The sequence below is a fragment of the Aethalodelphis obliquidens genome, unplaced genomic scaffold, assembly GCF_003676395.1.
Source record: "Aethalodelphis obliquidens isolate GAN/ISIS:26980383/991018 unplaced genomic scaffold, ASM367639v1 scaffold92, whole genome shotgun sequence".
NCBI lineage: Eukaryota > Metazoa > Chordata > Mammalia > Artiodactyla > Delphinidae > Aethalodelphis > Aethalodelphis obliquidens.
This window is the reverse complement of record NW_020838036.1, coordinates 1,551,518-1,566,198: the sequence shown is the minus strand read 5'-3', so window position 1 is coordinate 1,566,198 and position 14,681 is coordinate 1,551,518. Positions and strand designations below refer to the sequence as shown.

General features: G+C 37.0%; 1 protein-coding gene and 2 pseudogenes across 5 annotated transcripts in view; all 3 read left to right on the top strand.

The window, feature by feature from the left end:
* Positions 1 to 9,366, top strand: part of ABCB7 (ATP binding cassette subfamily B member 7) — a 139,640-nt gene extending 130,274 nt beyond the window's left edge. For all 5 annotated transcript variants that reach the window (XM_027095653.1, XM_027095654.1, XM_027095656.1 and 2 more), the window contains 2 exons: positions 2,078 to 2,185; positions 8,940 to 9,366. In XM_027095653.1, coding sequence (XP_026951454.1) covers positions 2,078 to 2,185; positions 8,940 to 9,155 — 324 coding nt within the window. In that variant the 3' untranslated portion in view covers positions 9,156 to 9,366. The remainder of the gene's footprint in view (positions 1 to 2,077; positions 2,186 to 8,939) is intronic.
* Positions 9,367 to 9,481: 115 nt separating this feature from the next.
* Positions 9,482 to 14,447, top strand: LOC113614269 (tropomyosin alpha-4 chain-like; annotated as a pseudogene).
* Positions 11,626 to 12,788, top strand: LOC113614268 (regulator of microtubule dynamics protein 1 pseudogene; annotated as a pseudogene).
* Positions 14,448 to 14,681: the final 234 nt, after the last annotated feature.

Sequence of the window (14,681 nt, the reverse complement as noted above, 5' to 3'; positions counted from 1 at the left end):
GGATTGTAGTTCTTGCTTCTGCTGTCTGTCCTCTAGTGGATGAGGCTGTCTAAAGGGCTTGTGCATGCTTCCTGATGGGAGGGGCTGGTCCCTGCCTACTGGGTGGAGCTGGGTCTTGTTCCTCTGGTAGGCAGGGCTGTGCTCAGCAAGATTTTTAGCAGCTTGTCTGCTGATGGGTGAAGCTGTGTTCCCACCCTGTTGGTTGCATGGCCTGAGGTGTTCCAGCACTGGTGCCTACAGGCTGTAGGGTGCGGCTAATGGCAGCCTCCGGGAGGGCTCACACCAATGAGTACTCCACAGATCTGCTGCTGCCAGTGTCCTTATCCCCACAGTGAGCCACTGCCACCCCACACCTCTGCAGGAGACCCTCCATTACTAACACATAGTTTGGGCCCCGTCTCTTATGAGATCACTGCTTTTTTCCCCTGGTTTCTGGTGCACACATGATCTTGTGTCAGCCCTCGAAGAGTGGAGTTTCTGCTTTTCCCAGCCCTGTGGAATTCCTGTGATCGAACCCTGCTGGCCTTCAAAGCCAGATTCTCTGGGGCTCCTCCTCCTGTTGCTGGACCTCCAGGCTGGGAAGCCTGACGTGGGGCTCAGGACTTTCACTCCTGTAGGAGAACTTCTGTGGTGTAACTGTTTTCCAGCTTGTGGGTCAAGCACCCAGCAGGTATGGAATTTGATTTTATTGTGATTGTGCCCCTCCTACTGTCTTGTTGTTATTTCTTCTTTGCCTTTGGATGTAGGGTATCTTTTTTGGTAGGTTTCAGTGTTTTTTTTGTCAGTGGTTGTTTACCCGTTGATTGTGATTTTGATGTTTACATAAGAAGGGGTGAGCTCACGTCCTTCTACTCCACCATCATGAGCTAATCTGAGGATTTGTTACTGATATATTTAAAGGAAACCTTAAGCTGCACCAGACTCCATTCATATGCATAGTAGGAATCTGCTTACAAGAACTTTGTACCTAAAAATGTGTTATCCACATTTATCACAATTTCAGAGTCCTAACAACATCATTATTTGAGTCACGTATCTTTATTAGCTCACAGAGCATAACCCATTAATTGCTAGCAGAGAACACTCCCCCTTGAGGGAATGAGTTACCGGAAGATTTGGTAAATTTTAATCAACCTTTTAAAAAGGTCCAGAACATCAGTAGGATGTGAGAGTTTAAGTTCTGGAGGGTAGGAAAGAGGAGTCCTCCCCAGACATCACAATTTTTCTTAGAATTGACCCTGTGCTTGATTTTCAGTCTGCTATAGTAAAATATAAGGTCTTCTTTTCCTGGGTAGCCATCTATTCATGATAATTTTATTTCTTTAATAAATACAGTGATTAGAGGTACCTTTAGGAAGCCATTGGGAATATCACCATCCCCCACACTGCTATTTCCATCTAGCTTCCTGTACTTAGACCCAGGTTTCCAAGTATAGGTAAATATGTATACAGCTGCCTTACATTTTACACGCAGTAGACAAAAATGTATTTTCCAGAATGCCTTAAGAAGTCAGACTGCTTTTGAAAAAGAAGTTTTCTCAAGTTAAACATGCATCATTGTCCTTGTCACCCTTTCCATCCTCTGTGTTTGAACTGAGGAAAAGCAACTGCTCCTGTACCCTTTGAGTTTCCTATCTTTCTTGATTTTTTTTGCACTTCTCCACATCCTATCACTTGAGTCCCTCCTCATTTTGTTTTTGCTCTCATTGTCCAGATAAACATATCTGGCTATTATGCTCCTGATATCAGTGGATTCATCATTGTTATTGTTTGTTTTTATGTATAGAAAATATCTACCTTCTCCCAAACTTTATAATTTAAAGAAATATTGTCTATCTTAAAGCTAATTTTTTCCATAATAATATGTTCATATTCACCTTCCCTCTTTGATTTTATTCTCTTCTTAGTAATTATTAGATTAGGTAAAATATTTGGTAGTGGTATAAAGTTTATATAATACCAAATTAACGAGCATTTTATATATTCTTTTCAGAGATACATGAGTATTTTAATATACATTTGCCTAATAGATAGATCTTTTTTTCCCCTCCTACTGTTCTTGTTGTCAAACTTGCAGACTATTCTTGGTGCCATGAGGGATGCGGTCAAACACAGAACTTCTGTTTTCATTGCACACAGATTGTCAACAGTTGTTGATGCAGATGAGATCATTGTCTTGGACCAGGTAAGAGGTTGAACTTTAAAGTTTAGTGTTTGAAGAACATTAGAAATTGTTACAAACACAAGCAACTTAAATATTGTTTCTAAAGAAAGTTATAGAATTTTGTGTTATTTGAGTAAGACTGAATCCTGATAGGATTCCATTTTTACCTCCTTTTGATAAGAAATAATGCATACCACTTCCAAAAATGAATAAACTGTATTAACTCACTCTATTAAAGTTTTAAAAGCAAAGTTAGATGAGGAAGGCATTAAATCCTAATATGGTAGAGGCAGTTTTAAAGGGTATGTATTTAAAATAATTTTTCTTTATTCATTTTTGCTCTGTACAAAATCTTTGCTCATTGTCTTCACTGTATTTTATATTTTCATTTTTCTAATACCTGCACATACCCTTGATGTCTAAAAGAAAATTACCATAAAATAAAGTCATTTTCATGCATGGCCATTTTTATTTTATCTTTTTCCTCATGAGGAAAGTAAGAAAAAGGACAGCCTGCTTTATTTCTCTGAGGGAATTACTATAAGAGTATACTGTCTAAATGTTCTGAACAAATCAGAGTGCCACTATTGCGATTGGTAGATTTGAAAATTGTAATAGTTTTTCTTTTCTCCTCTCTGTAGGGATATCTTATTCCCACCCCCCTTTGTACTTGATTATTTCTAACAGTGTTTTCTATGCTTATTTCTCCATTCTAATACATAAGCCTTCAATTTTTTATCATTTTGAAAGCCTGAGTACTGGGAGTTAAGAGAGAAGAAGCATTCTCTTGTACTGTCTATATTGAGAGAGAATTTTTCATGCCACTAAAATTTCTTATGGGATATTCAGTTCTGTGATATATATATTATTTCTTTTATGTGTTACCTGTGCACTTTCTATCCTAGGTCTTTTTGTTCATTTGTTCAAAAATGCTAACATTCACTAAAATATAAACTGATTTTCTTCAGTATGCTTGTTCCAGCATGTCTTAAATGGGAAATTTTGTAAATATACTTTATTATCTCATTGATGTTCAGGTATCTGAAATAAAATCTGCTCTTTTGTGCTTTTTACTAAACTTTCCAATTGTATGCAGTCATGTACATAGAACCTTTTCTTGTAAATATAAAATGTTAAAAGTACTTTAACAAGCATGTGCTTACCTACCTCATGCCAGGAGGTTCACAGTATCTATACAGTTATATCATAACATTGCCACTTGGGGTTTGGATTATAATTGGAACTAACTATTGATCATACCATTTGTATCTAAAATCTCTTTATGTTGAATTTGATGGTTCTATAATTGCTTGATTATGAAGATCAAAGATTTTCATTTTCTAGTGAAACTAATGTGACCTCATGTGTTCCGTCAACAGTCTCTGGTAGTATTAATATTAAGTCTGCATAACAGAGTTCCCAAGGCCCTTCCTCTTGCAGCCTGGTGATTACCCGTTCCCAGCCTTGGCAAGAGACTGGAGGTTTACTTGTCAGGAAATTGAGTCAGAGAGGCTCTGGACACAAGAAAATTACCAAGAACATTAACAAAGATGGGCGAGATTAACTGGAAATAAACATACCTAAGAATAAGACCACAGACCCTCCTGTGCCACTGGCTCCAAGAACCTTGCCAACCAATTATTTATTTCTACTGTCACCACTTCTTCCCTCCCCAGCAGATAATTAGAGGATTCTTCTCTAGAGAAACAAAAGTAGCCCCATAAAAAACATGTTCATATTTGGGGACCCCCACAAAATGACCAGATACCCATATGATCATCCTACAGTGAAACCCAACAGCTGAGAAGTCCACTCCCAGGCACATAGAGCTTCCAGTAAGCTTTTTTTAATACTGTATTTTTAAGTGTCAGTGGATAATAAAGGAAGGCCTCCAAAGCAAGCAGAAAAAAATTCAGTAGAAAATATAGACAATGCAGAGAGCATAAGAAAACTTAAAAATATAATTAATATCATCAGAGGTCATGGAAAATATAGCATTTTAAAATAAGGACAAATGCTGTTAAGAAAAAAAGTAAAGAAGACTTAATATTGCATGAGTTCCAGGATACAGTGTTAAGTGACAGTAAGAAAGCTGCAAAAGAGTATATAGTATGCTACCTTTTGCAAGGAGGATGTGGGGGAAACATATGTATATTTACTTGTTTCTGCAAAAAGAAACCCTGGGAGGATAAACTAGAAACTAAAGACATTGTTTACCTGCAGGATGGAGACAAAAAGGGGTAGAGACAAAGGGGAGGGAGTAAGACTTTGCTGATTATACTTTTTTGTATTATTTTTAACTTTTGAACCATGCTAATGTTTTTATATATTTAAAAATCAACAAGGATGGGGCAGAAACAGGAATTGAATACAAACAGAAAGAAGTAAAACTAGGTACATAATGAATTAATAACATAACTGTGTAGAAGAAAAATAGCATGCAGAATTAACCCAAATAACTTTTGAACACATTACTCTGATTATTTAGCCTTAGTGGAATATATTATAAGGATAAAAATAACTCAGACTTGAAAAAAAATAACTCAGACTTGAACTTAGTAAGTTTGTTTTTGGTAGTCGCATGAGAGTAGCTGTTTTGAAACTATTTTGTGTATACTGTAAGACTGAGCATGTGAGTAAATATATTGATGTTGAGAAATAGAGGTCTTACTTGGGAGAAGAAATATACAGATATGGAATGGGAAAAGAAGAAGAGCCTTGTGATGTTATATTGGAACAGAATTGTCAATATCAGTTCATGATGAAAAAAAATGTTCCTAACTCTGTTCAGTGAAAAGGCCTAGAAGCAATGAAATTCCAGTAGTAATGAGTGTAACTAGCACCTAGATCTTGGACACTAAATACTGTTCCTCACTAAAAGGAACCAAGACTCCTTGGAGAAATGACTGATTCCATATTTGGAGCAGGGAAATTAATGAAGGCATATCACAAGGGCACAGGAACCATTTTGAATGGGTTCCCACTGGCCAAGTGTGGGATGATTTGAATGTCAAAAATAAATAAATAATGATACTAATGAATTACAACACATTGAATAAAAAACTAATCTATAATTCCATAATTGTACTTAGAGAAAGCTCTTTTTTAAAAATGAAATCTTGCCATTTAGAGCAATGTTAATGGACCTGGAGGGTATTATGCTAAGTGAAATAAGTCAGAGAAAAACAAATACTGTACGATTTTACTTATATGTGAAATCTACAAAACAGCAAATGAACAAACAAAACAGAAACAGACTCATAAATACAGAGAACATACTGGTGGTTGCCAGAGGCAGCAGGGCAGACAGATGAAATAGGTGAAGGGTACTAAGAAGTACAAACTAAGTCATGGGGATGTAATGTACACATAGGGAATATAGTGAATAATATTTTCATAATTTTGTATGGTGACAGATGGTAACTGGACTTAACTGAGGTAATCATTTCATAATATATAAGACTACTGAATCACTGTTGTACACCTGAAACTAATGTAATGTTGTACACCTGAAACTATCGTAATGTTGTATGTTAATTATAACTCGGAGAAAAAAATGCTAACACATACAAGGAATGATAAGTTTATAGAATCATATTTTGCAACCACCATTGTAATAATGATTCACATAAGGATATCATTGTTTGCTAAAACCATATGGTGAAAAACTATTGGGGAATAGAATATTCACACAGTTTGAAAGCATAACCCATTGATTAATTATTGATTACAAAGAGAAAAAGTACCTTTAAAATAGAGAAATCTGATAGACACTACCTTAACCAGTTATCAAACTGAAATCATTAATTGTGGAGCAAAATGACATCATGTACCTCCTAATATGATACACTGAGGACATATCACCTATATTGTATTGCAACAAAAATGTTTAGCCTGGATCTAAGAATCAGGAACAACTAGACAAATACAACGTGAAGGGCATTCTTTAAAAAACAAGCCTGGGGCTTCCCTGGTGGCGCAGTGGTTGAGAGTCTGCCTGCCGATGCAGGGGACACGGGTTCATGACCCGGTCCGGGAAGATCCCACATGCTGCGGAGCGGCTAGGCCCGTGAGCCATGGCCGCTGAGCCTGCGCATCTGGAGCCTGTGCTCCGCAACGGGAGAGGCCACAACAGGGAGAGGCCCGCGTACTGCCAAAAAAAAAAAAAAAAAAAGCCTGGACATTTTAGAAATGTCATTGTCACACTCACACAGAGTAGGAAACTTATAAATTCAATGTGTTGATCCCGATTGGATCCTGGATGGAAAATATATATATAAAGGATATTATTGGGATAATCGGTAAAATATGAACTATATATTAGATAAATTTCTTGGGTGTGATATTGTTGTATTTTAGTCATGTAGGAGAATGTCCTTGTTTTCAGGAGATACATGCTAATGAAATATTTAGGGGAGAAATGTAGTGATGTCCAATACTCATTCTTAAATGATTTAGCAAAAAGTAGTGTAAATTTAGAGCTAAGATGAAGTGAGAGGAAGCAAATGTGGAAAAATGAACAGTTGCTAACCTAGGAGAAGCATATATAGGTATTCATTTTTACCATTCTTGCAACATTTCAAATTTAAAATGGGGATAGTAAATAAATAAATGAACAACTAGAGGACGAGAGATTTTGAAAATGAAAATAGTCATTTCTGAAATAAAGTCAAGAAAATCTCTAAAGAGTAGAGCAAAAAAAGAGAAAATAGAGGAAAGATAAGAAAACAAGAGAATTAGTCTAAGAGGTCCAACATTTGACTAATGGTTGTTCTAGAAAGAGGGAATAGGAAAAAGGGAAGGAAATAAGTAAAGAATAATACCCCCAAAATGTTCAGAACTGCAGAGCATGAGTTTCCAGATTGAAAGGGCCTACCAAGAACCCACCACAATAAATGGAGGAAAGAAAAATAAAAGTCAAATTATCATAAAATTTCAGAATTGAGCATAAAGAAAAGAACTTAAAAGCTGTGAGAGAAATATCTCTGGGCAGGGTGGGGACTGAATAATAGATTACCTAATATAGTTGATTATGAGAAAAATACTGTTCAGACAGGCTTAAAGTTTAGAGAGAATTACCAATAGTGACATAGAAAACTAAGCAAATGAATAAACAAGGCAGTTACTATGTCCAGGAAGAATAAAATATTATGAGAAAATATATATAAAATCCTAGTACTTCACTTGGCTCAACAGATAATACATAGTCATAATAAAGTACATACTGTGTATTAAATAACATTTATGATATAACCAATGTTATTAGGAGAGTGAAGAGTGAGGCATTGAGAGTGAAGAGTGAGAGTGAAGAGTGAGGCATTAGGAGAGTGAAGAGTGAGGCATAGTTAAAAGTGCTGAATCTCATTAATATGTACATGTGTGTAAATGCCAGAAGAAATAGGTACAGATTTGGAGATGAGATATTCAAGGGTGGAGAAGGAGGAGACAAAAGACTGTACTTTCTGTTATAAACTTGTAATTATTAGCTGACTTTTTAAGCTGTGTACATTTATGCTTTAATACAAATAAAAATAATTTAAAACATAATATACATTTTTATAGCAGGATAAATTTTTTGTGATTTATTTCATTGGTTTTCTGCAAAAATAATTCCATTATTTCTAATACTTTTTGATGCAGTTTTCATTGAGGATTTTTTTTAATTGAAGTGTAGTTAATGTACAATATTGTGTCAGTGACTCAGCTTTTTATTTCAGATTATATTCAATTATAGGTTATTACAGAAGGTTGAATACAGTTCCCTGTGCTATACAGTAAATCCTTTTTGTTTATCCATTTTATATATAGTAGTTTGTATCTATTAATCCCATACTCCTAATTTGTTCTTCCCTCCTCCCCATTCCCTTTGGTAACCATAAATGTGTTTTTTATGTCTGTGCAGTGAGATTTTTATTTTTTTTACAGTGGTAAATAAAAAAATATAAAATACATAACCATGGGGACTTCTATGCCAGTGAAGTGGTCCACAGATACCAAAGTTGAGGACTACATTCAGGATCCAGAGTTCATATAGCTGAGCGAAATAGTTCCTAGACTGTCCAGCCAGCAATCAAGGAGAAGCCTTAAATTTAACCACTCAGAAGTGGGCACACACAAATTTCAGTTATTTTGCTTAAGGGTATATTTGTAAAGGTCCTCTCACCAGGAGTACCAGTAAAAGTGAAAAAATTACTTTTGTCTCCCAACATGTTTAGCAGTAGCTGTCCGGAGACAAATTAATTGTAGATAAGAGTTAGAAATCAATATCAATTCTATGCAATGTTAAGTTTAATAGCCAGTGTTAAGAAAAATAGTTACTGGAAGAAATAAACTTTTCATGGAGAAATATTTTTTATTTTAAAGTACACATAGGATTTTGGGATATTTTTTTAAAATCCTTTAAATCTCTATAAATAACAGTGCTTTTGTGTAAATTTGATTTACTGATTACAGAAAATACCACCTTTAGAAAATCTTCACCTTCCTTTTCTGCTCTTCAAAATGAGAAATGAAACATTCAAATTTTATTTCCTTTAAGTGAAATGGTATATGGTGTATGGAATTTCATAGCTTTTTGTTCACTGGACTGATAGCTCAACAGTAAAGAAGGCATTCCTACCTCAGTTTTTCCTATTTGTACTATAATGAAGAATTGGGAAAGGTATTTTAATGAATGCAAATCTTTCAAAATTCTTGCTTAGAAAGTATTATGTATTTTCAGTTATTATGCTAGTTATATGACTTTCTCTACGTTTCTCTTGTTTTTGCTTATTAGGGTAAGGTGGCTGAACGTGGTACCCACCATGGTTTGCTTGCTAACCCAGGCAGTATCTATTCAGAAATGTGGCATACACAGAGCAGCCATGTGCAGAACCATGGTAATCCCAAATGGGATGCAAAGAAAGAAAATGTATCCAAAGAGGAAGAAAGGATGAAACTACAAGAAGAAATTGTCAACAGTGTGAAAGGCTGTGGAAACTGTTCCTGCTAAGTCACATGAAACCTTTTCTTTTCTTTTCTTTTCTTTTTTTTTTTCTTCTCTTTTCTTTTCTTTTTTCTCCCTCCCTCCCTCCCTCCCTCCCTCCCTCCCTTCCTTCCTTTCTCTCCTCTTTCTTCCTTCCTCCCTTCTTCCTTTCTTTTTTTTCCTTGACTACACATTTGCACTAAAGCAGAATTGTTTTATTAAAAAAAATCATACATTCCCATTTTCTATAATCCTTCTTTTAGATAAGATTTATTTGGAAAGGGAATTGAGTTTTACATCTTTCACAATCTATTTAATGTGATATTTATATTTATCCCCAAATTATTTTCTTGTTACTGCCTTAGTTGTGGTCAAAGCATAATTTTTGTTACTATTTGACTTTACCCCATTTCCATTGTTGAGGCCTGATAGCCATTTGCTATCCATAACCAGATGAATCAGATTGGTTTCCAAATGTTTTGTAGTTTTTCAGACCTCCTTTATGCTGACAATTTAGATGGAAAGTGTCTGTTTCTTAAAATTTTTTTAAAAATAAAGAAGAGAGTGTAGGTTCATTGTTTCTCCTCCGCTGCCCCCATTGAAATACTTCAATGATAGTTAACTATACTTACATTTTAAAAATTATTTGCCACTATATACCTTTAAGAGGAAAAACCTTGACTCTCATGTTGGTATGTAGAATGTTCTTCATCATTAACCAGCATTGTAACTGTCATCTAGTGGTGGGAATTTTATTTTTCCACCAAATGAGGTGTTGCTTTTGTTTTGGACCAAAATTTATACATTTCTTTTTAAAGACTCATAAACCCTGATGTAATTTGAGAGTTACCATACTGGGAGTGATCTAAAAAGCTTAGGAAGTTAATTGCCTTTTCTATTTCCATCTTAAATGCACTGCTTTTGCTATCTGAAATTATACAAAGAAACAACCAAATGGGATGTATGCACGCATGCATGTGTGTACATGTGTATAAAGCAACATCTACTTAAAAATTATTAATGACTTTTAGGCAAATAGGAGAGGATTTCACATATATTTAGATGATCAGGACTCTAATCTGTGTTGACACTTCAGAATTACTTTATTACTAGGTCTTCCCTTCCTTTTTCAGTAGTTTAATGAGTTCCTTTAAGCTTGAAATAACAAGGAGGAGCCCAAACAAGATAATCAAGAAATAATTAATAAAATGTTGGTATATATTCACTTAGAAAGCTCCTCTCCCTTTCCAACTTGAATTTGCTTTAATTTGTTGATAATAATCGTTCAGCTTGAAAAACTTGTGTATCATGAACAGCCACATAACTATATAATGAGGCTTTATTTCTCAGAAAAGTTCTTAAAGTATTTATTTGTCTATGGTTTTATTGTCTTTTAAGTGATAATTTGGTATGGGTGAGATTAATTTTTTTTCTGATTTGTATTGTCACTAGTAGGTAGATATCTAAACTTATCTAAACTTATTGGGTCTGCTGTTATATAAAGGTGATTTGATAAGTATCTTGAAGCCAGTATTTTATGGTTAGTCTTTGAAAGCACAGTAAGTGGTGCAGGATCTTGCTTTTGGAATTGGAGTTAACGCTGAGATGCGTAATCAGCTTCAAAATGGGGGGTTTTGGACATTCTTACTCTGAAGCCATAGACGTGATTGCTTTTCTGAGGAACAACAACAACAAAAAGTCCTTTGAATAACCCAGCTGCATTACTAGAAATGTGGTTAGATAGAAATTTTGCTTCTGTTAATTCCTTCTATACATTTCCAATGTTGCTGATGGAAAATATTTAGCTTAGTTGCATAATCAAACAGGTAAGATTGAAGTAATCATTAGTAATATTCATTTTGAATGAATAGTGGTATTCAAAGTAAGTGATTTTGTGATATGGGAAACGTATAGTCAAAGGATAGGACCTGGTGTAGGCAAAGGGTTGAGGGCTGGGGCGCAGCTTCTGCAGCTCTCGCTGGAGCCGAGACGAGCGCCCACCACTGCCCACTGCATGCGCCTCCACGCCATGGCTGGCCTCAACTCCCTGGAGGCAGTGAAACACAAGAACCAGGCCCTGCAGCAGCAGGTGGACGAGGCGGAGCACCGCGCACAGGGCCTACACTGTGGGAGCTGGATGGCGAGCGTGAGTGGTGAGAGAAAGCTGAAGGTGATGTGGCAGCTCTCAGTTGACACATCCAGCTCATTGAAGAGGAGTTGGGCAGGGCTCAGGAACGACTGGCCACAGCCCTGCGCAAACTGGAGGAGGCAGAAAAGGCTGCAAATGAGAGCAAAAGAGGAATGAAGGTGATAGAAAACTGGGCAACGAAGATGAGGAGAAGATGGAGGTTCAGGAGATGCAGCTCAAAGAGACCAAGGACATTGCTGAGGGGGCTGACCACAAATACGAGGAGGTAACTCGTAAGTTGGTCATCCTGGAGGGTGAGCTGGAGAGGGTGGAGGAGCGTGCCAAGGTGTCTGAACTAAAATGTGGTGATCTGAAGCTGTGGAGAGGAAGAAGAGCAGGGCCGGAAGCCGGCAGACACTGCTCTCTGTGGAAAGACTGGGGCGCCTTTCACTCCGCCCCGCTTCTTAGCAGCCAAAGGGGTGAGGGGTCAGGCCTGCGAGCTGCAGATCATGGCACTAGCCTTGCGACTCTGGCGCCTCCTTCCTTTGGGACATAGCACTGCCCTGGGACCTCAGCTTCCGACGGGTGCTGCTGGAAGCTGCGAGCAGTGCGTTCTTTGGTGACTCCATGGCGCTGAGGTGATGGGAAACCCAGGAGCTTTCAAAAGAAGTCTTTTATTCTCTGCCTTGTCTTATTTGGGTTTTGAAGCTTATCAAGTCATTTCCCAGGCTGCTGTGGTTCATGCTACAGCCAAAGTCTTCAGAGTTGAAGAAATCCTTGAACAAGCAGACTATATGAAAGTGGAGAAACAGAAAAACTTTACCAGTTGCTATCCCAGTACAAGGAAAGTGAAGATGCAGAGTTACTCTGGCGTTTGGCATGGGCATCACGTGTTATAGCTCAACTCAGTGGAACCTCAGAAAAGGAGAAAAAGCTCTTGGTCTATGAAGCCCTAGAGTATGCAAAAAGGGCACTAGAAAAAAATGAATCAAGTTTTGCAGCTCATAAGTGGTATGCAATCTGTATTAGCAATGTTGGAGATTATGAAGGAATCAAGGCTAAAATTGCAAATGCCTACATGATCAAGGAGCATTTTGAGAAAGCAGTTGAACTCAACCCTAAAGATGCTACCTCAATTCACCTTATGGGTATTTGGTGTTACACATTTGCTGAAATGCTTTGGTATCAAAGAAGAATTGCTAAAATGCTATTTGAAACTCCTCCTAGTTCCACCTATGAGGAGGCCTTAGGCTACTTTCACAGGGCAGAGCAAGTGGATCCAAACTTCTACAGCAAAAACTTGCTGCTTCTAGGAAAGACATATTTGAAGCTACACAACAAACAGCTTGCTGCTTTCTGGCTAACAAACGCCAAGGACTATCCAGCGCACACAGAGGAGGATAAACAGATACAGACAGAAGCTGCTCAGTTGCTTACAGGTTTCAGTGACAAGAACTGAGAATTTTTCAATGAAATATCTAAGAAGCAGTGCCTTTTCATCAAATTATAAAGATAATAAATACATTAACCATTTAAATAAATAAATAAAATGTGGTAACCTGGAAGAAGAACTCAATGTCACTAACAACTTGAAGTTGCCAGAGGCTGCATCTGAAAAGGAGTATGAACATGAAGAAGAAATTAAACTTCTATCTGACAAACTGAAAGAGGTTGAGACCCATGCCGAATTTGCAGAGAGAACAGTTGCAAAACTGGAAAAGACAATTGATGAGCTGGAAGAAAAACTTGCCCAGGCCAAAGAAGAGAACGTGGGCTTACATCAGACACTGGATCAGACACTAAATGAACTAAACTGTATAGAACCAAAACAGAAGAGTTTTGTTCCAACAAAAACTCCAGAGCTCCGTGTCTTTCTCTTCTCTTGTAAGAAGTTTCTTTTGTTATTGTCTCTTTGCTTTGCTGGAAATGTCAAGCAAATTATGAATACATGACCAAATATTTTGTATCAGAGAAGCTTTGAGCACCAGTTAAATCTGTTCCTTCCTTTTTTCAAATAGCATCAGGTTTTTCAGCTCTATTTTTATCCTTATATTGCATTTATTCCTGAGGTAGGCAGGGTATTTCATATTTAGCATACTCTCAAGACTGAGGGCATTTGGCTCCTGGGAGAATAGACAACCCCACACTTTTAAAACACAGATTCTGATGTCTAGTCATGGGTCAGTTTAAAAGGTTGAAGAATATCCACCGTTGGTCACATTATAGGAGGCCAGGAACCATCACATTAAAATGGGTGGGGATTTTCCATCCAGAGCAAAAAAGGGGGGTGGGGTTACTATGGGAAGTCATAAACCACACAGAGGTTAACCTAGTCATCCTGGCTCTTTTCCACACTCCACCATGCAGAACAAACATCCTCTGAGCAGTCAGCATGAGAATGCTTGGAAAAGAGTCATAATAATTACCCAAATGTTTTCTAGATAGATCCTTGATATGCTCTTCTCTATGCTTCTTTCACTCTAAAGTTGTTCTCTGAGGAGCTGATGTCTTATTCCAAGATGTCTTATTCCAATAATGACCCATGCTTATCTGCTCTGATATGAGGCCATCCACTCAGCAGGAATGAATGTTGTAGAATTCAGTCCTATTCAGAGAAGCCATATCAAAAAGACTGCTAGCCATCAATAGTTGAGTAAGACTTTCTGTAAACAAATATTGGACAGAATAGCCCTCTCTGACAGCAAAGTAAGGATGAAAAAGTAATTGGCCTAACTTCATCTCCTCTATCCTCCAGGGACTGGCAAATTGGAGATTTACTTATCTGGAATTTTAATTCCTTCTTCAGGACCAAGTTAATAAAAGACCAGGAAACTCCTGATTAAACTGGATATGGAGTATTTTGTAGACAGGGCTGCACAGTTTGACTTTGTTAGATTTCTGCTTTCTCAGTTAACATCTCAGAGCTGGAATATTCCACATTCCCCAGCAGTGTGGGGGCCAACTCAAGTTTACAATTCTGACTAAAAATCACCCTGCTTCTAGTTTATCCAAATCCTCTGCCCCTCACTCCTATTTATTAAGCATCACACTACCCAGGAGATACACTAGCAAATTGTGTAATTGAATAAAACCCACACTTTTCATTTAGATTCTTGCAACTGTATCATATGTAATAGTATCACTTTTCTACATTTTGGTCAAATAAATTTTTACATAAACTAAAAAAAAAAGATAGGAATGTTTTTAGGGTGGAGAAATTTCCCCACTAAGAAATTTGAAGCTGTTTTCATATGATTGGAGGTGGTCTCTGGTGGTCTCTACACCGTTGGGTCATTGTGGTCATTAACCAGTATTTTCAACTAATAAAAAATTACCTGAAAAACTCAGTTATTGTAGGGGCCACAACTAAGTCATATATTTTTCTCTTAACTCCATCTTTGAAAGGTGGTTCTATACAGTGACAT